General features: G+C 40.8%; 1 protein-coding gene across 1 annotated transcript in view; it reads left to right on the top strand.

Annotated features, from left to right (window-relative positions):
• Nucleotides 1-26,311, top strand: part of sash1b (SAM and SH3 domain containing 1b) — a 56,294-nt gene extending 29,983 nt beyond the window's left edge. Inside the window, exons 3-19 of the mRNA XM_026152353.1 lie at nucleotides 14,169-14,297; nucleotides 14,794-14,844; nucleotides 15,184-15,233; nucleotides 17,565-17,605; nucleotides 17,880-17,966; nucleotides 18,076-18,188; nucleotides 18,548-18,646; nucleotides 19,660-19,792; nucleotides 20,152-20,543; nucleotides 21,129-21,203; nucleotides 21,505-21,648; nucleotides 21,753-21,885; nucleotides 22,120-22,289; nucleotides 22,377-22,583; nucleotides 23,164-23,314; nucleotides 23,824-23,955; nucleotides 25,179-26,311. Of these exons, the coding sequence (XP_026008138.1) occupies nucleotides 14,169-14,297; nucleotides 14,794-14,844; nucleotides 15,184-15,233; nucleotides 17,565-17,605; nucleotides 17,880-17,966; nucleotides 18,076-18,188; nucleotides 18,548-18,646; nucleotides 19,660-19,792; nucleotides 20,152-20,543; nucleotides 21,129-21,203; nucleotides 21,505-21,648; nucleotides 21,753-21,885; nucleotides 22,120-22,289; nucleotides 22,377-22,583; nucleotides 23,164-23,314; nucleotides 23,824-23,955; nucleotides 25,179-25,867 (2,796 nt within the window). The 3' untranslated portion in view covers nucleotides 25,868-26,311. The remainder of the gene's footprint in view (nucleotides 1-14,168; nucleotides 14,298-14,793; nucleotides 14,845-15,183; nucleotides 15,234-17,564; nucleotides 17,606-17,879; nucleotides 17,967-18,075; nucleotides 18,189-18,547; nucleotides 18,647-19,659; nucleotides 19,793-20,151; nucleotides 20,544-21,128; nucleotides 21,204-21,504; nucleotides 21,649-21,752; nucleotides 21,886-22,119; nucleotides 22,290-22,376; nucleotides 22,584-23,163; nucleotides 23,315-23,823; nucleotides 23,956-25,178) is intronic.
• The last annotated feature ends 46 nt before the right edge of the window (nucleotides 26,312-26,357 follow it).

The following is a 26,357-nucleotide window of genomic DNA, read 5'->3' as shown; positions in this document are numbered from 1 at the left end:
TCAGGAACATTCAGCATCTGACAATGACGCCTTAAAATCTTCAGATTCTTTGTGCATACACTCACCTTCTTCATGGCACAAATTCAACAAGATTGCTGTAATACACTCAGAGATTTTGGTCGATATTAATGTGGTAGTATGACACAGTTGCTGCAGATTTGTCAGCCTCACATCTGTAAAGCAAATCTCCTTTTCTATCACATCTCAAAGGTGCTTTATTGGAGTACACTGAACTCATTCTCATGTTCAAGAAACCAGTTTGAGATTAATTGAACTTTGTAACATTCTCAGTTGGTACTCAGTGTTGATACAAGGCAGAATTAATGCCTGTGTGTTGTTTGTGCCAATTTCTGACCCTCCCATGTCAGAATTCGGCATAAGTCAAGACTCCTTGCAATAACCCACATTTTCCAATCATCTGTTGTCAAATTTTGGTGAGGCTGTTAGAACGGTAATCTCAGTTTCCTGTTCCTGATGACCATCCTGTCTGTCACCAGCACCCATGCTACATCCAAAGTCACTTAAATTACCTTTCTTACCCATTTAGACTTCAGCAGATGTTCTTGACCATGTCCAAATGCCATTTGGTTGCTGCAATATGATTGGCTGATTAGATATTTGAGTTAGCAAGCAGCTGAACCTTTAAAGTGGTTGGCGAGTGCATGTCTGATGGTACTAGGCTTATAAATATGCAGGTATTGTCCTGAATTAGTAGTCAGGACTTTGGTTTTCACTGCACTATATTATTTCTTTATATTTAAATGATTCTACTACCAAGTTCCCATCTGTGTATGGCTGTAGGACTTTTCTGCATTCTAAAGAAATTTCTTCCCGTCTTACTCACCTTTATTTCACCTCTAGGATTAAAGGTAAGTCCAAATGTACCTCTAGAGTCCACGCATGTAATAATCTTCTGTAATAACACTGTTTAAAACCACGGTCTTACATTGGAACCTCTGAGAATAGATGACATAATAGGCTAATTCCTCTTTTAATGTATCCTCTGACTGTAGTCTGAAGTGGCAGGCAGGCTGGGTGACATTTCTAAAGAAATAATGGAGAAAATTATTCCTTTTAGAAATGTTGAGCCCGAAGGAAGAAAGATAAAGACGAACAGTGGTGAGAAAAATGGGCCAAAAGCGATGAGAATAAGCAAAGCAGGAAGGAGAAAGTCATTTAAGAAAGGGGTTGCATGTAATGACGAAAGTGCTAGAGTGAGGGGTAGAGATAGTCGTTCTGTATGTATGATTAGTAGTTATCAATTGATGTAAAATGCATTTAGGAGCCACTTAAAGTATTATGTGGATTGTAGAGTCAGCTGTGCAGGTAGAGAGCTTACAGTGCATTCATTTGATTATTGAATTTCTTTTCCTGAGTGCTTTTGCTTGTTTTTGATACGGTTTAAGCATTTTGCATTGTTAAAGTTAATATAACACTTATACAACATGGCTCCTCAGATGCTCTCATGCAGGAGCTTATTTTTATGTGACATTTTAGTTAGTTGAGAGGGGACTGATAATATTTAAAGAAAAACAGAAAGAAGTAGAAATAGTTGTAGAATGATTAACATAGTGGCAGTTGTGTTTTTATCTAATGAAAGTTGTTGTAAAACCATTTAAGTTCGAAAATACAATTTGTAAAAGGTCATTTTATCTGAATCGTATACATTAGTTATAAAAGGTAAAGTTACAACATGCCTAGAGCTGCCTCTGAGAGTCTACAGTTAACATGTTAAATGCAAAAATTCATGACGGCACAATTAGAAAAAGACTGAAGTATGGCTTGTTTGAAAGGTCGTCTCGTGCATTTTCATGTAACATTTTAGAGAAGCAGACGGGGAGAAAGCTTGTTCTCTCTTAAAGGACATGACAGCATGCATTTAGGGGGGGGGGAACAATCACAGCACATCGGAACAAACACTTCATACCAGCTGTCAAACACGGAGATGAAGGGGTGATAATTTGGGTTTGTTTTGCAGCTGCAGGACCTGGACACTAAACAGTCATTGAGATGGCCATGAACTCCTCTGTAGACCAAAGTATTCTAGAGTCAAATGTGAAGCCATCTGTCTGACAGCTAAAGCTTGGCTGAAACTGGATCATCTTACAGGATCTTGATCTGAAGATCATCAAACAGGGGCTGAGAAGGAAAAGATTGGATTGACTGGTTGCAATGGCTCAGTCAGTCCAAGCCCAGACCGCAATTGAGATGCCTTTGCAGGACTTTGAGCTGTGCATAAACAAATGCCTGCAAACCTCAATGAATAGGAGCGACATTATAAAGACGAGTAGGCCAGAATTCCTGCACAATGATGCGAGGGACTGATAAGGTAATACAGAAAAGGATTTCTTAGTTATTTCTAGTGAAAGTAGTTCTGCAAGCTGTTGATTCATGGGGTCTACTTAGTTTTTCAAAACACTGCAGAGAATTCAGTGAAATTCTCTTTTTCACGACTGTTTAATGAAGCCATTTAAAGTTTTATCCTCACAGTATAGCTAATTTCATATTTACCAAGGAGGTAATTATAAGTACAAGCTTATATTAGTGTTTATGTGCATGTCATTCGGTTTACAAACAAGATCACTTGAAGAGTTTTAAATGAAATTTGATAAGATTTGTAAGGGTATAGAGTGAGGAGATGTTAAGTTTATTAAGATTTGGCTTCCATCGAAGGTCAACTCGATGATTTATTAGCCAAAAATGGACAAAAACCAATATAACTTAACAATCATGGTTCTTACAAGTGTGGTGTGGTGTATATTTTCAACATATGAAGTTAAAGCATAGAGTTAAAATACCATGTGAGATTTGACATCTGATGTCTATTTCAAGGTCAAGCTTTTAAAAACTGTTTCTTGTTTGTTTTGACAACATAGGAATAATGGGAATACAATGACTTTTAAATGTCTTCATAAATGTATGTTATGTCTGAGTAAATGTAACAAACTGTTAAAACTGGCTTTAAAAGATTCCTTTGGCTCGAACTAAACCCTCATTGGGAAACAGCAGGAGGAAAAAAACATCATTTTCACACTGTGCAACAGCCACTGTGGCATTTTACTATTAAATAAATATTTTTAAATTACATGAAACTTTAATAGGGTATATTGATTGAAGAGTGAGGCTGAGAAAATCTCAACACTTTACCTGATGTCATCTTGGGGAAAAGGGCAGATAATGAGCAAGCAATCAATTCTGGTGAGTGACTATGTATATTTACTCACTAAGCCAGAAATGTGAAGCATTTTGTCATGCATTTTTTTCCTTTACCATAACCCCCTTTGTTTTAGACATAAAAATAAGTGTAAGGAAAGTGCACTACGTTAGAGTTAAGTATGCTTTCACTGTAATATTTTTACAGTGTTGATGTGAATGTTTGAACGTAAGAAATCAAGTTTTAAAAGCTGCATTACAAGAAGAGCATCACAAGAACAACCACTGATGGAAATACCTTTCTTGAGTGTTTGTCTTGGAGTTTTTCATGACATCAGAGCATGTTTGACTAGCTGCGGTTTGCATCCATTAATGGCTGAAAGGTGGATGTCCTTGGAATGACAGTGGAGGAGACCAATCAACCACACTGAGAGTTTGGAGGAGGCAAATCGAGTTGGACAGGAATGGTTGTCAGCAGCTCTGTATGCTTCTGTCATAAGAGGCATGTGCAATCAGTGAGAACAGTTTTCTGAACATGGGAATCTCATCATTGAGGTTTGAAGATGCAGGTCCCTGACAAAAAGATCTCCCAGAGGAGAAAGCCATCTGGCGTGTGTAGAGGAAACACTGGATCTGGCTAGACAAAGAATGTCAGGAATATCTTACTCAGGAATTTCCACAGTGAGCTTTAGTTGCTTCCCAAGAAAATGTAGTTCAAATGCACGTCACTCTCCGTGAAGCATGGCTCATTGCAAGGTAAATAGTCTTCTGTTTGTGTCTAGAGTCAGGTCAGCCAAGTATGTCAACTGCCATCTGATATTATTAGCCTATTACAGAGTGTGGAATTACATGCATCTTGTTGCGTACTGCGTTTGACCTCCTTCCTTCAGAACTGCCTTCATTCCACAAGGTATTAGAAACATTCCTCAGATTTTGGTCCATATTGACATGATGGCATCACCCAGCTGCTGCAGATTTCTCAGCTGCACATTCATAAGAAACTCACTTTCCACCACATCCCAAAGGTGCTCTGCGGGATAGAGATCTGCTGACAGTGGAGGCCATTTGAGTACAGTGAGCTCATTCTCATTTTCCACTCATTTTAAGTGATGCTCATTTGGTACTAAGGACCCCAAAGTGTGTCACAAATGTATTCCCCACATCATTACACTACCATCGTCATCAGCCGGAGCTGTTGATACAAGGCAGGGTGGCTCCATGCTTTCATGTTGTTTGCACTAAATTCTGAGCTTATCTTAATTAATATTGCAGCAGAAATCACGACTCGCCATACCAACAGCATCTTTGCACTCTTTTCCAAGCTTTTGATGAGCCAATTGAGTGATCAACATATTAAATATTTGCATTAACAAACAGTTGAACACGTGTACCTAATAAAGTGGTTGGTGATTATATGTATATTTTTAGCGGATCCTTGGGCTAATGTGGAAATCGTACCATCATAGGTGTTATAGCACAGTGGTCCCCAATCCCCGGGCTACGGACCAGTCATTTGGTACCAGGTCACGAGAGTTGAGGCTCGGGTGTGAAATTTATGGGTTTCTTGGTCTTTTCCTGTGTTGTAGTCGTGTGTCTTATTTTGAAAGAAATATTTACGCTTTACCTTAGCAACCAGAGAGCAGAAAGGGTGCAGAAAGGAGGATGTTACTCTCAATGTTGTTGGCGCGTTTCAGGAAGCTGCTGCTAATAAAGTTAAACAATTACACAGTGAATTCATTTTTAATTTTATATTTAGAAAATACCACAGTTTTTGTCTTGGTTGTATCATTTTATTTTGTTGAATTTATCCACGATACCGTGAAAAAATTGTCTGACATTAAACCGGTCCGTGGCGCAAAAAAGGTTTGGGATTGCTGTTATAGCATACTGCTTCAGCTCTATGGTTTACCGATCGTCTGTTGCAGCTGAGCATGGAGGTGGTATTATTATGTTGCTAACTAGTTTTTTAAATTCACTGCTAACAAATTATTTTTGTTTTTCTGTATAACCCAAGAATATCAACCTGTATCAATACTGGAGTTGTGTATTGCACTGGTGGCCTTTCTGGGATGTTCCCCATCTCTTAAGCTGTGTGAGCTTGGGCAGGCTGATGGCCACTCCCAACCTCTATGGTCCCTTATCTTGGGAAGCGGATTCTTGTTTGGACATGTACAGAGTGATTGGTGTAGACAGGCAGCAACCAGTTTGCATATTCAGAAAAAGGATCTATTTGGAAACATCACTATGAACAAAAACGGTTACTGTTATAGAAGTGTATTTATGTCGACATACTGCTTCGTCTGGATTGTTTGTGCATCAGTTGTCTTCCATCAGCTTCTGCTTGTTAGTAGAGTTCGACTCAAAACTTGGAAACATACTGTGCCGGTTTTATCAATATGTAACCGTTAACTCCCAGAAACTTTTAGCTTTAATTGGATTTTTGAATGTTATGGAAGAACCTTTCCGCCACAAAAAAAAGGATCCATTACTCGAAATTTCGAGTTATTTTCTCGTAATTTTGACTTATTAACTCGAAATTTCGAGTGCTGCTAATCAGTAATCTACATGAATGACGTCATTTCCTTGTTACCCGGAAGCTGAAGCCCTCAGCTACAAATGCTACAGCTAAGCTACCAGTATTACATCCAGTCATGAATCCACAGATTGCTGAGTATTTTCAGCGTGGCTTCAAAAATGATAAAATCATTGTGTTATTAGCTGAATCACATTGCGTTACTATCCGCAAACGTACTCGCGAAAGCGCCAATTTGTTGCGATCTGGTTTTGAGTGAGCATTAGTCTGCGCATATGCTTCCGGGTAACAAGAAAGTGACCTCATTCACGTAGATTACTGATTGGCAGAGCTAACTCTAAATTTCGAGTTATGTTTCTCCAAATTTTGAGTTAATAAGTCGAAGTTTTGAGTTAATAAACCGAAATTTTGAGTTATAACATGGATACATGGTTTTGTTTTTGTTTTTTTTGGGGGGGGGGGGTTGTGGCAGAAACGGCCTTCCATAGAATGTTTTAAATTGGTGATTTTTAAAAAAATTAAGTACATTTTTAAAAAGTTGTTAGGTTTCTCTCTTGTTCCAAAGCATATATTGATTTCAAAACTGAGCCTTCTCATATTCTTGGTATTTCTTATGCTCTTTTATTTGACTGGCAGATTAAATGTTAAAATAACAGAATTTTACCAGTCTGTGCTTACTCACTCATCCTAGGTTGCTCTAATCTGTTCTCTGGCCATAGGTCTAGTCTGCTGCTACTCTTCATATCACTTACTGCTGTGCACTGTGCTGTAATCCTCCTTTCCGTGTTTTTTCCCATGAAATGTTTAAAAGAGAAAAGCCCGCCAGAGGGTTTTTTCTCTCTCCTGCTTTTAGGCCACTTTTCTTGCTTTCACACCATGAAGAATGACCTCATTCTGAGGCTTCGCGATCTTACGTTTCGTGATTGACAGCTACCCTTGACTCCTGCGTTGCGTCTCAGGAGGATCAGCGGATGTCGGGCTCTCGTGAGGGGTGAGCGGAGCCCCTTACCCGATGCAGCCATAGACGTTGCGAGCTGACTCTCACATCTCGAGGGAGCGCAGCGCAGCCGCACAAGGGTAATTACCCGAGCACTGGGGTGAGGGGCAGATGAAGTGATTTCAGCACTTTTGAATTAAATATGGTCCAAGGAACATGAGTAATCCACAGCTACTTCATGACAAACCCAGAACCATTCACAGAGCCTTTTACGACATATGAATACACATGGCGTTTCTTGGTATGAACTTTGTTGAATTTTAAAGGAGCGGTATGCACAGTTTTTGTTTTGTTTTTTCTTCTTTCTTTCTTGTTCTCAGCAGCCTTGAATTAAACATGCTCGAAGGAATGGGAACAATCTACATGCCACTCAGACCACAAACGCACTGCCATCCAGCAGGGATTAAATACACAGAGGATTTCCATCCATGTAATTTAACTGAAATTTAAAGGAGATAATTCGCCATTTAAACTTTGAATTAAACATGCTCCAAGGAGCAGCGACAATCCACAAGATACTTCAAAACAAGATCCAGAACAATCTACAAGATGCTTTTATAATTATACATGATACATATTTCCAGATGTGCATTGTGTTGCAGTTCATAGCCGGGTGGTTGTTGGAGTCTGTAGTTTCCTGCACTTAAATCTATCCTGTGTGATTTCAGCTAATGTTTAAAATCCCATTGGGATTTGCAAGAGTTAGTCTTGTAGACAAAAGGTTGGTTCTGTGCCTCCTGTCTGCCCTTTTAATCTTCTTAGGCGTTTCACATGCACCCTTTTTTTTTTTTTTTTTTTTTTTTAAATCAGGGTCCCTGGCTGCTTTCCCTTTGTGGCATGATCTTTATATTTGTCTCCATTGCCTGAAGACAACAGGGGTGGTTTTAATCGGCTTTTTTTTTCTTTTCTTTTTTTTCTCTTCGAAAAATCTGTCCATGCACCTTCTTGCAATGTGAGAAAACCTGCTTGCAGTCAATTCTGTTTTATTGCAGAAGGACCAAAAAGTCCTATGCAGTGAAGCTAGCCTTTTGTATCTGTAAGCAGTTGCTCAGTGACTGACAGCACGAGAAGTGGGAACAGAGCTGTGTGCCTGAGACCTCGCTAATGCAGTTCAAACAAGGCCAGGTATCCTCCTTTCCTTCTGTCTGTGTGTGACTGACAGCGTGTATGTCATAGTGTGACCCTTCTCATCAAACTCCCCTTTGGGACTTGTCAAAATCCACTTAACCACTCAGACCTGAATAGTTAAGCTCTTCCACTGATCCTCTTTTTTTTTTTTTTTCTCTTCCCCCCCGCCCTCTCTCTTTAGGGGACCCTTGGGCTGTCGATCTAGACGAGGCCTTTAGGTATTCTGGAATAATTGTCACACTCCACACACTAGTGTTTTAGGTTATAATAAATATTGCTGCTGTCATCTTGAAGCTTTAAAAATGTCTTTTATTTAAGTATAGATAATGTAAATTTAGGCATCTTTTAGCTTGTCAACAACACAAAATGTACAGACTGTATAGATAAAAGCAGCCGTAGCAGTTGAACCATTGGAGCAGAATAAAGTAACATCCTCAGGATATATTTTATGTATGTAGCATTATGTGAATACAATACAGACTGATAGGAAAAGATATATGCGCTGTAAATATAATGTTAAACGTGTTTACTAACACAATAACTGTACAGAAGTGTACATTTAAATGCAATCAGTGATTCACCTACAATTCAAGGAGGAGAGCATTTGAAATCCTTATGATTCCAGTTTTAATATTTAATCTCCTGTGTGGTCTGATTAAGACCTTTCCTGTACAAACAGAACTGGATAAACTCATCATTTCTACTGCTATGGTCACATTTTAGGTGCACCGTCTCAGCTAACTAATATTATATTCTGTATTTAATTTTTATATGCAGCTGATGAACAATGATAGGTGCGATGACATGATTTGCCTTTGAAAGATACGCAGATGAATGTGTCTCTCGCACGGAGCGATCTCCTCGGGGATCAAAGCTCAGAGGAGCGCTCGGGCACACAGAGCTGGCGCGCACACAGTCAGGAGACTTGACGGTGATAGAAAAGGAGATGGCGTCAATCTCTGGCTTCTCCTGTGCTCCGAGGTGACAAGCAGCCCGCCGCTGTGTAGCCAGGCGGAAAACTGCCCTTTCTGGCATCAGTTGCCTCGGCCCTTTGGCACCGCACGCTCAACGTAGCCCTCGAACATCTCCACCATCCATCTGCAGCTCGGCATAATCTGCAGCCTCCTGCCACTGATCTGACTCTGGTATTGGTACCTCCTGCTGCTGCTGGTACTTGCTGCTCTGGAGTCACTGGTCAGTCACGCAGGATGAATAATACACATCCTGCGTGTAGGGTCACGATTAGACAAAGAGAGTCTGGGTTAATCTGACTGACTAATACTGCAAGCAAATGAGGTCACCGCCTTGATACCTATATTTAATGCTCAATGCACATTAATGCACATGTCTTTTTTTTATGGAGATAAACTACAGCAGTGAGCACAGAGGAAACATTACTGCTTCTATTTTTTTTATTTTTATCTTTTATGGCACTTCAAACTAGTATGTCCAGTTTACTTGGCTCTTCGTCCCACTGTCATTACCTTCACCGCCCTTTTATGTGGCGGCCCAGTAACTAATAGTTGGGGAGACAGAGCTGCTATTTGCTGCCACCTGCTGGTAAATTAGGGCAAAAACTGTATGCTGGCTGACATCTGAGGACCATCCGGATTATTGATCTGTCATATGGATTGTTTCTTTGTACCTTTTCATTATGGTTCATGTTATTCCCTTTTCTGTAAGGTGATCATTAAAGAGGAAAAAGACTGCTGGGCTCTTCTTCAACACTTGTAATTTTTCAAAATAACTTTTCATCCAGTCCAGCTGTGAATGTTTGGATTAATTTTTCTATTCAATCGTAGCAAATACATTCAGCTAAATGAATGTCAGTAATAGCTGTTTTTGTACTGCTGTTAAATCTATTAGTAGTATAGATAAACTTGTGCTGTCCTTTTAACCAGCTATACCAATTACTACTAATCTCTTTTGACACTTACCGATTTATTTTAATCATTTATAGATGCACTCATTTAGTTGGTTTACTAATCTTTCCATTCATCCCATGCCTACAGCAGAAGTACCCCCTGGGGTGCACATCTGCTAAGGTGTGATCTGAAGAGCCTCCATATCAGCAGAGGGAGACATTCATGACCAGCAACCACACTTGAAAAAAATCCCCTGATGTATCACTCTCCCAACTCCACTGCAGACATAAACATGCAGCCACACTTTCATACACTGAGAGGTGGTGGTTTATTTGAACATGTGAGTCAGCCAGTCCCTGTGGGCTGCAGCTGGAGAGAGTACAGTGCCCCACCCAGCAGCAGCAGCAGCAGCGTCAAATGTGGTTGTAACTCCCCCCAACCTGCCCTCCCCCTCTCCCCCTCTAATTTATGCACGCTGGACTGCCCTCCCCTTTACTTCAGGATGTATTGTCCTCCACTCTTTAAACTGAGTTAAGTATTCAAAGGGAGCCATTCACTTACAGAACTGTGGTGGAACTAAAGAGCAACTACTGGATGGCTGCTGTTGGCACACAGATGTCTGTTTGCGGTGAGTGTATTTTTATGTATGTCCCGGAATGCGGCGCTATGGTCGGAGGTGGTAGTTTTCTGTAGATTAACAAGAGGATCTCTGAATTCGTGTTGCCTTTTTTCTGCTCTTGGTTTTTGCTTTTGAATCTTTCTGTGCTTTCAAATGCTTTTGTTAGTAAGTTATTAACCAAGTCGGTGCTTGTCCTCACATGATCCTTTGAAACATCACTCAGTGTAATGTGTTGAAGGCATGTAGTGATCTTTATTAGGTCCCCTGCTGAACTGTAACCATACAGTGTCATTTGGTTTGAATTAAGCTGTTCAAATCAAACACAAGGCTTTAGTAAATAAAAGGTTGTTAAAATAGATGCAGACATGGACTTTTTCACATTGTAGATCTGGTGATCAGAGCACAGAACTTAACTCAGATTTCACTAATTCACCTAAAAGAAGATCTTATGATCTTTAGAACTATGTCGACCTTCTCATACTCGACATATTGACCTCTGACATAACGTGACCTACATTTCTGTCTCAGAGCAGGATTTAAAAAAAAAAAACATTTGCTGATACTTTGTGACCCAGGTGTGGTTAAGGCAAGCCAGAGGAACTGTAAAAACACTCATTAGACACTCTTGGTCCTGGGGGCATGTGGATCTTTTGTCTGCCCATGAGATGCTTATTGCTCGAGAAACGTGACACCACGCTCTCCTTTTCCAGCCTCTGTGGTCGATGTCTCATGCTACAGTTTTGGCGCAGACTCTGCTAATTTGGAAACAGTTGAATTTCAAGCACGCTGCAGTATTTTTGTCAGTCATCTCCGAGGAAGAATGTGCGAGATTGTTTATTCGATTTAACGTTCAGCTCACTTTTCTGACTGTATACTTAAGTTGTGTTTAGATTTGTCTATAACAGGGAAGTATACACTAGACATCCACCATGTGTAATAAGCACTTAGGGCGCCGCAGTGTCATGTGGCTGCTTTACAATGGGCTGTTTATGTGAACCAGTGGCAGTCGGAGGCAGAAGAGCGACTGCAGCCAGGCACAGTGCAGAGCTTCTCAGTCGGCCTAAGCCTTGTTCCTCCTCTATATGAAAAGCAGCCAGATTTTCAAGCCTTCTTGGACTCGGGGGCATGTCATTTACCAAATGAATGGGCCTCTCTTCTGGACAGTTGAGGCAGTTAGAGTCCATCATGACACAAGACAAGTGGGCCCACAGTATTACTTTTCACTGCAGAGGGCTGTTTTCTGCAGGCCCATTTGCATGCCTTCAGGATATGGCATGAGTGAAGCAAGATAATAAACATGCGTGAAACAGCTTATGAACATTCTGGACGGCTATTACGAACACAGTTTGACTTAAATCATGACTAGACGTCATGACCAGCTGTCTTCCTACATCTTCTGTTTTTGCAGGTTTACCATCGCTGTTGATTTCTGACATTTTCATGCACAGTTGTTAATTACATGGGGAGAAATTAGTAGACTCACTTACTTTACTCACTAAATTTAATTAGATTTTGTCCACCTCGCTTTCCTTGTATTTGTTCACACGTATATTTTTTTTCTCCATCCCTTAGTTACTTAGTCACCCCACCCCCCATATAGACCACAAACTGTGTCTCGGAATGAGCCTTTCAGGATTGCAGCTGGTTGCAATGTCAAAACCTGATAAGCACAAACGACCACAACCCCAACCCCCTGCTGGTAAACAGTTCCCTGGGTATCACAGACCCACCCTCTTTAATTCCAAATGTGGAGCCAAAGTCTCCCATTGTTATTTATTTGCCAGTGTTTTCTTCTAACTATAAAATGTCCACGTCATGAGAAAAGAAATGCAAATCATGTTATTGGCTCAAAGAGCAGACACAACAGACTTGCTTTATTACTAGTATTTCAGGAACTGAAGCTGCAATAGATTATTTTTATTTTTGTCAGCGAGCAGTAAATGCATCAACATTTACAGCTCATTGACTGAAAGTAAAACCTGTTGTCCCTTACAACTCTTTTTCCTTAGGCACTTGAAAAAAGGTGATCCGATTTCTTTAAGTTTTCTCGCTCCTCTTCTTCTTACCTACACAAACACACTGCTTTAACCCTGGTTTCTATAACCATGCCATTGTTTTAGAGAATCACCATTTAAATAACATAAAAACTATTTTAGCTATAATTACAAATAAATATTCAGTGAGAGAGAAATTTCGGAGCCATTTTCATGCATGAGCTCAATAAGAATCTGGAGAATCATGCTGCAACATCTGCAGTTTCTTTCTCAAAAAAAAACAACTCCTGCAATAATTTCACATGGGTCAAATCAGACCTTTCACATGCTTTGTACTAAATGTTACTGGCAAGTTCAGACATTTAATGTCAAAACTGGCTGATGGGGTGATGCCTAGACAAGTTCAGGGTTGCAATGCATGTGTAATGTGTCTGTAATATATATTGTGTCGTCCAGGTCGTCTGATAGATTCCCCTAATTGAATGTGCTCCCTCACCAACCTGTGAAGTATCCTGAGTTGAAAATACACCGTCTGGGGACCTGTGAGACATGAATTAACTTGTTAGAAAGAACTGTAGGCACGGTTACAGGCAAGTCCACAAAGAAATATCACCTCACTCTGCAGTTTTCCCGTGAGACTACAGAGAATCTTATTGTTTACTTTCACCACTCTCACACCATCACTTCCTAGACATCACAGGCAGGCAGCTGTCTTCATTGAGAAACTTCTATAAAGTTACTGGACGCTTCCTGCTTAGCACCTCGCAGACAGAGTTGGCAACAAGCTGGGAACATGGTGGAGACTAGTAACGAGTCTCCACCCAAATAAAAGACAGAAACTGAGCTTAAAGCAGAATGCATGAGGATTTACACTCCCCAGGTGGGAAGAAACACCATTTCAAATGAATGCTAATGTTGCCCCGTGTCTGCTAGACCTATGTGACTCCAACAAGCTTAAAGGGTGATATGATAATGTTGTAGTGTTTTTAGCGTGTCTCCAAATGTTAAAGGCAAACAAAAACCATCACAATTTAGTTTTTTTGTTTTGTTTTGTTGTTTTTTTTTTTGGTTTAGTGATCCTCTATCACAGGTGTTATATGAATTTTTTTTGTAAAAGAGGGAAGGTTGTTTTGTGAGCAGAAAGCTTATATGGGTTGGTCATGATAACAAACATTAACAGTATTTTTTGAGAGTTACTTTAAATTCTTCTGATTTAAAACTTCCTGTTTAGATCTAGAATCATTTCCATGAAAAGAAAATTCCCACAATGTGTTAATTCCTGATCCCAAGGGTCACTGAAGCACAAAGCTCAGCACAGATTCTGTGATTTATTATCTTCCCACACAACAAGAGGCACACAGCATCCAGCTTTTACAATTGAAGGAAACCAAAAAGGGGGTTACATGCAGGAGAACGAGCTGTGTGTCAGGGCAAAGACTCACGATCCCACTGAGTGATTCTGCTTCTCCTGATTTACGGAAGACTGAACCGTGGCCTCTTAAGTCAAGTCCCGATGACTGTGAGAGCAGAGTGAGTGTTGCAGTTGCGTCACACGCTGCCTCTTCTGGCCTTGAGGTCAGGTCTAAGGAGGGCTGAGGAGGTGGGATGGGGTCACCGGGCAGGAAGATGATAAGCTGGTGCAAACAGAGTTGGTATTGCAGCCGAGTGTCTTTGATGCGTTATCTTATGCCCTGGGGCTTTATCTCAGTGGTTCCTGGCTGTCTATGTTACTGGTGTCAGTGCTAAACTTTCAAACAATGGCTTCATGTTTACAGTGGTTGCCTGCTGTTCAGTATCTTGGTCAACCCTCACCGGGTGTCGCTTTCCTCTCCTGATCTGTGCTCGTATCTGAGTGCCAGTGTGAATCCCTCTCTTGCAGGATGGCACGGTGGGGAACCTAGATGACCTGGCTCAGGAGTACTCTCAGTATTACGGCACCTCCCTCAGTGACGTATGCGAAAGGATGGAGGAGCTACGGAAACGCAAAGTAGTGCAAGATGCAGAGATGGTAAATTGTCTTTTTCTTGTCCATTAAGATCAGGGTTTAAGGTTTAGTGTGGAACTATTGAGAAATGTATATTAGTGCATTCGTATCCATTAGTCAGCTGTTTATTCACTCTGAACTTAGCCCAGCTGTTTTCAGGCCTCATGCAAGCAGAAGGGGACAAAATCCGCCTACCTGCACTTTTTAAAAGTCACGTTACCACATTGTATTTTTGCTTATGTAAGTTAGCGGCTCTACAATAAATAGATCCCTTACTGATTTTCTCATCTTGCATGAAAGTGAGTAAGCATATTTTCTCACATGCAGAGCTGTCCCTGAGGTTGGGTCTTCACTGCAACTTGTTTTTAGTTTCTGATTCTGACTTTTGGTTTTTTACCTTAGGTTAACCTTTTGACTGAGTCACCTTTTGGGTGATTCAGTCAAATGAAAATTTTGTCTGTTCTTATGTTATGATGACACTATGATTTACTCCTCCACTTCCCGTGTATGTGTGTTTCAGGGAACGATTGACTCAGTGGCCACATCAGTGCAGCTGCGCTCACAGATCCAGGTGAGTGTCCAGCTCTGAGCGTGTCAGACCCCGGGAGAAGGCAACTTCCTTTTCCGTGTGTCAGCAGACAGGCTGATAAGAGGCAGAGGAATTGGCTAGTCATGATTTATCCCGAGTCAGTGTACTAGGCCACAAAGTAACATCCGAGTGACTGCCGGGAAAAGAACTGGCCTTGACACTGTTCTTGGAAGTAGATCCTAAAACATGATGACGTATGACAAGTTATATATGGAAGTTTTTAGGTTTGGTGAATGTCTGGACTTTGATCCAGCTGAGTAGAAAAAGATTTGCCATTCCCTGTATATATGTATATTTAACATGTGTTTTTCATCTCCTTAGGAATCTCTAGGACTCAGCAGCACCATGTCGACTCCGGAGACCGAAAGAAGGTATAAAGAATATATACATATAAAAATAACCCTATACATGAGTATAGCACAGCTTCCCTGACTTTGGGAAGTATTGTGAGGAAGTATCGAGGAAAAGATGATTTAAATTTAAAGTCCATGACTTCTGGAAGCTGCACTGCTATGACTCTTCCTGTGTGATCTCCACCGCCCCGTGGACACGTGCATTTCCTCTGTTTCCTGGTGTCACATTTATGAAGTATTTCTGTGTAACCTCTAAACGTCCTTCCTTCCTTTCATTGTTTCTTTGGAAACATTTTGAAGATTAGTCACGTTTTGTCATTGGAAAGCTGAATAAGATCGAATAATTTATATGACGAGTAATGAGAAAGCGACATATTGATTTTATTAGATTTGTTTGTGCAGATGTAAAAGTTTCCTGAAAGTTGAGTAATAGCTGTTCTCGTTTTTCAGGATTTAATTATCATTGCAAAGAGGCCTGTTTTATTCAGAACCTGGACGGGGATGGAACTGTGTAATTCCTGTTAGAACGGGATTAGCAGGAATCCTACTCTGCCCCCTAGTGGGATCACTCCATAGGAATTTCATGAATGCGACTATCAGCAAAATTAGGGCTCCTTTTTGGAAACAAGCATGTTTCTTTTACACTTTTTAAAAATGATTTCAATGATATCTTTTTAAAGTTCACAATCAAGGCACGGTCCTCTCATAATGCTTTCTTTCTCACAGTGCATGAGGAGTCTTTATGCTATTTCCTGTGGTAAATGGGAGCATTTAATAACATCTGCACAAAATAGTTGGAGCTTATCTTCAATATGTAATGTGCAAAAGTATTGAGCCACCAATTATTTCTTTATGTTTTGCTTTCAACAAGACAGACTTTCCTGTAATTTTTGAAGGTGTTTTTACAGAACTTACTGAAGTCTCATTAGAAATGGTCTCAGTAGGGTGGCTGTCAAGAAGCCATTATTAAGGAATGGAATATGAGCTTTGAGCGGTGCCAAATTACACAAGGACTGAACACATAATCAGTGGCAAGTGGTGTTATGAAGTGAGACACAGTAGAGAGACTGTCACCTTTTTAATCTGCATTTCAGCCAGTGATGTTGAAGACCTTTGTTCATGATTCCTTCAACTTTGAGAAGAAGTTTCTTTTTTTTTTTTTTTTTAGACTAATAATGATCACAAGCGCACTGCCAATATTGTAAAAGCATACCTGGATAGAAAAACACACAATGGAACACATATCAGGACCTCAACTACTCAACAAGCAGTGTGGGATCATCTTGAAAGGCCAGCCAACATCCAGAGAAGAGCTGTCAATGTCCTTTAAGAACCACTGAGAACTATTTCTGAAGACTAGTTAAAGAGATTACAAGAAAGCTCACCTGAGAGAGTTCAGGCTTTTGAAGAATAAAGGTGGTCATACCAAATATCAGCTTTAAAGCTGAGTGGAATTGTACATACATCCATTCGCTTCTGCTAATCCAGTTCAGGGTTGCAGAGGGCTGGAGACGACCCCAGCTACTATAGGGCGAGAAGCGGGGTTCATACTGCACAGGTTGCCAGCCTGACACAGGCCTAAATAAACTCTGTTTGCACATCGTTCAGTTGCTGCACCCATTTTCCAATTTTCCTAGCAAAATATAAAGAAAGTTGAGAAGCATAAGACTTTTGCACAGTACCTGCGTACTCTGGATACAGTAACCTTAAACCAGGCTGACACACAACTAATACAAATCAATAACAAAACAAACAAAGCAGCATTTAAAATATTACTAAGCAACTCTATAATCAGGAATAAACCCATGACTTCCGATTTAAAAGCATAAACTTGATCTGGCTTCAAAGTGAATGACCACAAACAAGCGTGAACAGAGAGAGGCTGTGAGAAAGACGGACACAAACAAACAGTCCAGAGAGATGAAGAGAGAGGCAGAAAGAGAGAGTGAACGTGTGCAGGGAATGCAGAGGCCACGTTGGTGCCGCCGCTGCTGCAAAACCCCAAACGGACAAGAACAGTGCTCCATTGTTCCAGAGATGGACGCAGAGCACTGATCGGTGTTCATCGGCCAAGAGCGAGCCAGTCTGTTTGATTTGCCTCTAATGTGATGCTAGTGTCTTGAGGCACAGTGTGTTTTTTTTGTTTGTTTGTTTTTATTTTAGTTTATTTTAATTTAATTTTTTTTTTAAATCTGAAGTTGAGTTGTTAGGGGAAATGGTGGGATAGCAGTAAAAAAGATGAAGAAAATAACTTTGGACAGCAGGTAGTGTCGTGTTCTTTAGTTTGATGTTTGTTTGTTTTTTATTCGAGCTTTTCTGATTAACTGAATATTTTTTGTTAATTTTTAGGTTTCCTGTTCACAAATCCAGCTCGGACGATGGATCAGGAGGTAAGTCCAAACTTGACTGGTGTATTTTGTTTTCATTTTTTATTCTATATTAAATAAATATGAGTTTTCACATGTTCATTTACACACTTAATCTTTCCTAATCACCACTAAGATTTGTTCATTTATTTCTTCTGGAGAAATGGAAGGAATTCTTTCCCTTACCATACTACTTTATTGTTTACCTGTTTATCAATTTGGGGTGATTATACTTTGAATCTGTTTTGTTGTTGTGTTTTTAATTTCTCCTGTGCTAAAATTGGTTTATATGTAATAGGAAAATGGGATGGAAAACGAAAGAGCAAGTCTTTTTGGCAAAGTTTCAAGAAGTCCCAGAAGGGTGTCGTTCGTCAGATCTCAAAAGGTACCTCAAATAAACATGAAAAAAATGCTTTTGGTTTTTTTGACATTAAGAATTTTTCTTAAATTTCGTCGTGTTCCTTAATGTAAGGTGTCATTGCTAATTTTTGCAGGTGATGATGTTGGGTTTGTGGCCAGTGAAGTTACGATGAGTGATGAGGAGCGAATTCAGCTGATGATGATGGTGAAGGAAAACATGATCTCCATAGAGGAAGCCCTGGCACGGGTAGGATGTTCTGCATCCCAGAGAAACTCAACCTTAGATTATCCAGCTGCTGTGTTACTTTGACCTTGTGGGGGAAAAACACACATTTTTATGGATAAACTACAAGAAAGTCTTATCATATTGTCGGAAACTTTGTATCCATGCATCACAAAAAAAAGTCCTGGCACGATTTAATCTTATGCAGATATATGGTCAAACTAGGGTTTAATCTGCACAGTGAATATCATGTAATTTTTATAATTCATCATAAAATACTACATACTACATTTTCCAGGATTACTTCCTCTTTGACTGATTGGCTCCTCATAATAGACTCTAAATCTACATCATTAACTAACAGGCTCATTCTTTTTTTGCAGCTGAAGGAGTTTGAAATACAAAACAGACAGACATACAAGGCTGATCTCACAGAGTCCACTGATCCCTCCAGTACCCCAAATGAGTCGTTCAGCTGTAACGTAAGTCTCTAAGGGCATCTTATTTGCTTTTTAATGCTGAATCGCTACTTCAGACAGTGTGTTGTGCATGAGGACCTCCGATTTACCCGTGCCAACGCTGCTGAGGCGTTGACAGTGCCGTTTTCTTTTTCGCTCTGTCCCGATGATGAACCAGGGCCCCTCTAAAGCCCTGCAGCTCAGGGTCCTTTCCCAACTGCAGGGCATTGGACGAGCTTCTATTCATTGCTGTCAAAGCCCTAACCCCCTATTGTGCTGTGGTGAGCGGGTGGATTCAGCACAGGGCTCTGTTATGCAGGCTGCAGCTCTATTATGCGTGGGTGGGGTGATTAGGGGGCTCAGGTTCAGGGCACATTTTTCACATTAGTCTGTATGGCCTGACTGTTTCTCTTTACTATATGTATCAATCTCACTCTTCTCTTTTTTTTGTATTTATGTGACCTTTGTAAAATAAAAATCCTTCCTTCTAACTCTGAACTTCTATTGTATATTTCAAGCTGCTAATCAGCTTTCATTTGGTCTCACGATGTCTGTTCTGAGAGATGCATGCCGCTGATGTTTTGGTCAGCAGATAGTGCTCAGCATGCATGACCCAAGACTGCAAATGCACCACTGACATTTTCAGATAATGGTTAAGGTGATTTCCAAGCAGATAGCTATTTAATTTTCTGTACATAGAAGGCTTTTTTTAGTCTGCTGTGACCCACTGTGTATGTGTTAGCTCTCTGCACGGGGCCCCAGTGTCATCACTGTGGTTTCCTACCACATATATTTATATTAAGCTACAAGCTTCTACAACAGATAGTTGCAAAGCATCCACAGCAAGTACGCTGATGAGTTACTAGAAATGAGAGTAATTAAGATAGCTCACAGTTTTAGGCTTGCACACTGTAGTATACAAAAAGCAAAAGTGTTGCATAATATCTCCTGACCTACTGAGAATATTAGGCCTCAGAGCCAAAGTGTTGTTACAGATGTTGTCTATTAATACAGTTCTTAATATTCTTTTCCATCAGCCCTGCGACCTGTCAGACAACGAACAAGAGGAATCTGTCACATTCAGGAGGCTCCACAAGCTGGTCAACTCAACCCGGAAAACGAAGAAGAAGCTGATCAGGATTGATGAGTCTAAGAGGCCTGGAGCAGAGGGTACTAAAACTACTCTCAGATAGTATCTAATGTGGTAGAGGAAGCAGTGTGGCACACCGCGGTGCTGAATGTGGCATTTATGTGGCATATTTATAGCATGTTTTTACTTTTCCCCTGCTTTAAATAATGCTCAAAAACCACAATCTGGCAAGTTTCCAAAGATAAAAGTATCAAATACAGTTTTATTGGCAGATTGGAAAAGCTCTCTGAAGCAGTAGATGCTGTAACAATCTTATTTCTTTAGTATTGACCATGAATGGCTCACAAATTGCAGCTATTATCAAATAATTAATAAATGCAGTTGCTGATTTCATTAGATTTGTTAATAAACTCTCTTCTGTTCTCTTTTTACCCACCAGAGAGCCTGAATGCAGATGGCCTTCCCTGTGGAGATGCCAGCATCTCTCTATATTCAGGTTTGCAGAGGAAACCTTTAGTCTGTCCAGTGGACTCCCTGGCTTCAACCCTGCAGGAGCAACTCTCCTATAACCGAGACCCGGACAGCCTGACCACCTCGCCGTCATCCAGCAGTGTGGACACCTGCAGTAGCCAAAAGACCTTCCAGACCTTGAGCAAGTCTAGTGGTAGCCCTATTCACCAGGAGACCAACATAGCAGGGGAGGTGCGGGAGCCAGGCGAAGGCTCTTCTTTTTCTGAAACAGAGGGCTGCAGTGAGGAACCCAAAATTGCACGCTCGGTGACCGATGGCGCGCTGCGTCACCCGGTCCTCAACCCACTCAGTCACCACGGGGTGAGTACACAGGCGCATTTAAATAAAGACTGCAGTCTAGATTGTTTAGTAACGAATCCTTTCACCTCCATTGTTAGTGAGTTTGCACCATTGGTACCATTATTTAAGCGTCTCAATGAGGCAACAACAAACTGCCCATTTAAACTGGCCTTTTAGTTTGAAAGAGAGTCTGGCACACTCACATAAAGTTCTAAATTCCTAAACATGTCACAGTTTGTACATAATAGCCTCATTTATTCTTATCTTCTTGTTGTCTTGTATTTGTACAGAAACTCGGGATTAATGCTTAACTAAACAAGACTGGTGCCTATCAGTGGTACCATACACCATCACTGATCCTGGTTAAACGTAAACATAGTTGAAGTCTATTTAAGAATGAATAATAAGCAACCTCAGGAACTAACAAACCACTAGACGTGTACATTTTCCATAACACTGTCTTTTTATTTATTCATTTCTCTATGTCAGCCTTATGTTGTTATTCTTGTGGCTTAAAAGCATAAATGGTGGGAACAATTGCACCTGCAGCAGAAGACAGACCGTGCTCTAAAATCTCATTTCTTGCTTTCTCTTGTGTTTTCACAGAGAGCTTCTAGCTTTGGAGGATTCGACCTGACCAACCGCTCAGTGACTGCAGTCAGCCCTGAGAACGATAACACTGTATGTGGCACTAAATGTGACCTGAATCAAAGTCAACTTTATTGTCTGTAATATGTAGAGAATATATGCAGTATTGTGTAGCCCTCTGTGTGCAACAAGAATGGATCAAAAACGATGAAATTAAATAGAGAGCCATAAAAATTTGTGACACAGATATGAAAGTAAATGTGAAGTACACAAGATTTATTAAAATATATAAGCTGTGCAAGGAATCCTAAAGCTATCTAAATAAATATGAATTATAAGTTTAATCTGATTTACTTATTTCCATCCTTTTTACTTCTCTGTGTTTGTAAATTAGATCAAAACTGGAGACGGGGATTTGAGAGATGGCGTTAAATTCCCACCAACACCTCGTATCTCTCTGGGTAAAAAAGTCAAGTCTGTGAGAGAGACGATGCGCAAACACATTTCCAAGCGATACCATAGTTCTCTCTCTGAGCAGGTATGTTTTTAGAAGCATTTATGTGTGTTATCATTGTAAAGTATGGGTGTGAGGATTTTTAAGCAAGTGTAATAAATGTTTTTTTTTGTCCTTATATCTTCCAGTCAAGTCCAGATCGCTCTTCCAGCTGCTCTCACTCGCCTCAGATAGACTCTGACTCTTTGGAGAAGCCCAAACTGAAGCCAGGAGGGTCCGTGGAAAGCCTGAGGAGTTCTCTCAGCGGACAGAGTTCCATGAGTATGTCTGTGTGTCGTGTATATTTTAATAACTCTCAGTATTTGTTTAAACTTGATGTTTGATGTTTATCGCTTTTGAAGTAGTCTAAACATTCTGATCTCGCTGTATTCATCTGTGGTTAAAAAAAAACTAACTCCTGAAGTAAAGAAGAACATTTATAATATTTTTCAGATACTAACAGACCCATGATAACTTGTGGTCTTGATGTGACATCTTCTTTTCTGATTCGTGCAGGTGGTCAGACGGTGGGCACCACCGACTCCTCCAACAGCAACAGAGAGAGTGTGAAGTCTGAGGACGGAGAGGAAGACGAGCTGCCTTACCGTGGACCCTTCTGTGGACGTGCTCTGGTTCACACAGATTTCACTCCAAGTCCCTATGACACCGACTCCCTAAAGCTGAAGGTAGGCTATGTTATATTGCTCACTACTTAGATATGAGCTCGTACTGAAAAACAAAAAAACTCAAGCTCAGCTTATCTCGATTCGCAGAGCGGAGACATCATCGAAATCATTAGTAAGCCTCCGATGGGTACGTGGATGGGGATGCTCAACGGTAAAGTCGGAACCTTCAAGTTCATTTATGTGGATGTTCTGAACGAAGAGGAGGTGAAGCCCAAGAAAACACGCAGGAGGAGAAAGGCCCGGCAACCCAAACCCACCTCTGTGGAGGAACTGCTTGATCGCATCAACCTCAAAGTAAAGAAAGGCGTACATTTGTGATTAAAAGCAGTGACTAAAATACTTGCATGTGATTGGCTTTAGCTCTATTTAAAGGAACAGTTTGACATTCAGGGGAAGTACACTTACTTGCTTTCTTTTTGAGAGTTGATAACAGCAACCACCTTCAAATCTGTACAGACTAATATTATTCCCCCACCTCCTCACTAGTAAGGTGTTACATACTGTTTGTTAAATCAATGGGGAAATAAAGTGCAAAAGCAACTAGTTATATGTAAGTATATAAGTGATAGTTATATATTAAGAGTTTTAACATGTTAGTGAGATTTGCCTTTATTTTGTATGATGCTTCCCTCTCCTCTCAGTCTTAAGCTTCACCTTACTCACAGCAGGCCAATAGGAGTATTTTCTAAAATGTCAAACTTACAACTTTTACCTGTAGCTTAAATAGATTATTTTTCATTTTCATCTGTGTTGGGAAATTTTAAAATTAAGCTAACTTCATATTTGTTTTGCAAGATGTGCATGCTCAAATGGCATCCCTCTTACATATTTTAATGGATCTGTTTGTGCACCTTTTATTATCGCCTTTCTACAGGAGCACCTGCCCACCTTTCTTTTTAACGGTTACGAGGATCTAGACACATTTAAGTTGCTAGAGGAGGAGGACCTGGACGAACTCAACATCACAGACTCGCAACACAGAGCCGTGTTGCTCACCGCTGTGGAGCTGCTGCAAGAATATGATGGTGGGTCAGACAAACAATAGAAAGTCTCGCTCTATCATAGAAACGTTCTCAATCCAAGGGCCACATTTCAAATTAGAATATTTGAGGGTTTAGATGTACAGATCGGTATCTAAATACTGTCTGCAGTAGACACACAGTCCGAGTTTGGTTTCAGCTTCTGTAGACATTTTTTCTGTTGTTGCTGCATCTCATGGTTTAATAGTTAAATTTTGAAGAATAAATGAACAAATCCTGCATAATCCTCTTTAACTCAAATAGCCACAGTAATTTGCAAAATTTTACCATTTAATTCATGTATGGCTTGAAACTAGCAACTGGGATCATAACATCGGGAAATTGTTTGAGGTCACAAAGTAAAGAGACTGAGGGGCATTTTTTCTTCTAACAAAGTCTGAGTAGTTGCCCCCTGCTGGCCATCGGAAAGAATGCATGTTTAGACTTGGAAGTCACAGTTTTGCACGACTTTCTTTTGACTGTCATGCCCCTGGTGGCGGCGTTGTGCATTGCAGGAAGCAGCGACCCAGAGCGAAGCGGTCAGTCTGAAAGCTCACAGGAGAAGCTGCTGCCGGACAGGCGTGGCCTCTTGGGAGACTCCCCGCGAGACTCTGGCTGCTACGAGAGTAGTGAGAACCTGGAGAACGGTAATGACAGCCTGACCCGCCTGTGAACACTGTACGCTTCTTCAGCCCTCCTCTGCCTCATCCCTGTCTAGAAAGACTCTCCAGCTCAAGCATTCCAATCCACCAGATTCCGTTTCCATGCTCTTCTGGAAAGACTCAGCTGTCGTCGCATTTACTTCTAGCGCTTCATGTTTGTTTGTTTTTTTCTTCCCTCAAGCATCGTCATGCTTTTTTCTGTTTCTGCATCACTGAATCAAACTGTTTTGCGGTCACGTGTCTGTTCAGTGCTTCTGAAAGTTGGCATCACTTGCCTTCTCAACATAATACAGAGGACAGGTAACAAGGGACTAGCAAATTTACTTGATGTTGAGCTGAGCAGTGACATTTTTCAGGCCTTGGAAGAAGCTGCGTGCAGAGCAGCTTGCAGATCTACAAATAGATCCGCAGTGTTGACTTGTGTGGTGGTTTTTGCATTTGCTGAAAGTGGTGGCTGTTGTGTGATGAGTGTTTAAACAAGCTTTAGGTCTACTTACATTAAAAACAGTACATTTTTGCAGTAAGTGCTCGCTTTATTCACAGCTGTATCATGCTTACAGTGGTTTTCTCTTTAGACTTAAGTCTACAAACTGTCGAAATGCAAAGAGCTGTGCTTTCTGAATGTTACGTGATTGGACTAAGATGTCAGATCAGCCTCACCTTAAAGTGTATTTCCTTTAAGATTCTGATGTTTGTGTGTGTATTTTTTATTTTTTTTTTTAGTCCAGTAAAACCTAATGTTGCACAATATTTTATCACGTGCCTGAAGACTGCATATTGCAGCAGAATTAAAATATTTACTTAACAGTGTAAGTGTTTAAAATAAGGCATTTTGTATCATTGTAAATGCACAAAAATGCAGAGGGCTTAGGGCTACTTTAAAATGTTTAACCAACTTCTCATTGAAGTGTGGCATGTTTGGGCCCTGAAGTCTCAGCATTTTCTGAAGTGTGCTTCTGTCGTGGTTGAGTGTGAGGAATAAATCGCTCCATGCTTTACCACAACTGACTGCTTGCTGCTTTTCTTTTACCCATCGTTCATTTTAGTGCACATTTAGCTGCTTGTTTTGACTTTTTTCTCTTTGGTGTCATTTCAAAGTAGACACTTTCCAAGACTCCCTGCTCTGCTGCTGTTGTGTTTAACCCAGATACATGTCACAACTGCCTGGCAGCTGTATGATCTGCGCACACTCCACTTGTTTATTTCAGGAAGGGGCAAAAAGACACGCTCGACCATCAGCAGATCTTCATCTGGCTTTGAGTCCAGCCACCTCCCATCCCCAGAGTACCCTGTCCTCCCCCTGCCCCTCGCCTCCATCCAGTCCAGCAAGTCTTCATCCCACAGTAAACCCAGATGCTTCCCCCATGTCCATCCTAACCTCCCAAAGCGCGGTTTGAGCTCAATAAAAGGTCTTATTCAGAGCAGATCGTTTGCTAGGAGCCACAGCTGCATGGAGCTAAGAAGAAACGCAGCACAGACTCCGCTACGCCGCTGCTTCTCCCTGACGATTCTCCACAAAGATCAGAAGAGAAGACTCCTCCTCCGCCCTAAAGACTTAAATCTGTACATAAAGAGCACAAAAAACCCACTGACAGTCGTGCGTCCATCCTCCCACGCTTTATGTAGGACATCATACACTGCTGCATGTACCAGCACAGCAACACAGCAGGCACACCCAGAGCCGCCACCCACAGCTCCACCCAAAAGGTCCAGCGACCATGTAGCTGCACCTTCCTTATTAAACCCAGAGCGAGAGCCCTTACCGACAGTAATGCCCGACAGAGAGCACATCTTTCTAGGAGAAAGGAAGGGTGCTTCAGTTTCAGCCACTTCTGAAGCTTGTCGGCTGAAACGAAAAGAACTTAGAAGTAAATCTGGCGGTGGAGCCGGTTTCTAACAAGGTCTGTACAGTAAGTGCAGTACAGAAAGGTGTCTTTACAGCTGTTGATTTCTGGTTTTCAGCTAAATGGAAATTCTGAAAATCTAACCACAGGTTTTCAAAGAAAATATAACAGTGTAAACTTGACATCTAAAGTGGAAACGTGAAGGTCTGTGCTTACGCTGTTAAACCACATTCATGTAGCTACTGACCCCCTCGGTCACAGTTTCAGTGATCTCCATTCAGCTGAATCTGGTTCGTCTCTGCAGTGGAGCTGTGCAGAGTCCAACAGTTACACGAGCAGTAGCGCTCGCTCAGAGTTGTCATTTTTCAACACAAAGCATTCATGAATAATTTACTCCTTCTGGGTTCACTGTAATGGAACGTTTTCAAACTGTTAATATGAACTGAGTGTTTTGTTCTTGTTGTGTGTATGTGTATATATATAAATATAGAATATAATAATCACAGCTGGCCTATACAGACAATTTGGCCCCAGATGGCAAAG

The sequence above is a fragment of the Astatotilapia calliptera genome, chromosome 19, assembly GCF_900246225.1.
Source record: "Astatotilapia calliptera chromosome 19, fAstCal1.2, whole genome shotgun sequence".
NCBI lineage: Eukaryota > Metazoa > Chordata > Actinopteri > Cichliformes > Cichlidae > Astatotilapia > Astatotilapia calliptera.
Note: the sequence above shows the minus strand (reverse complement) of the source record. Positions and strands in the feature narration are given on the sequence as shown.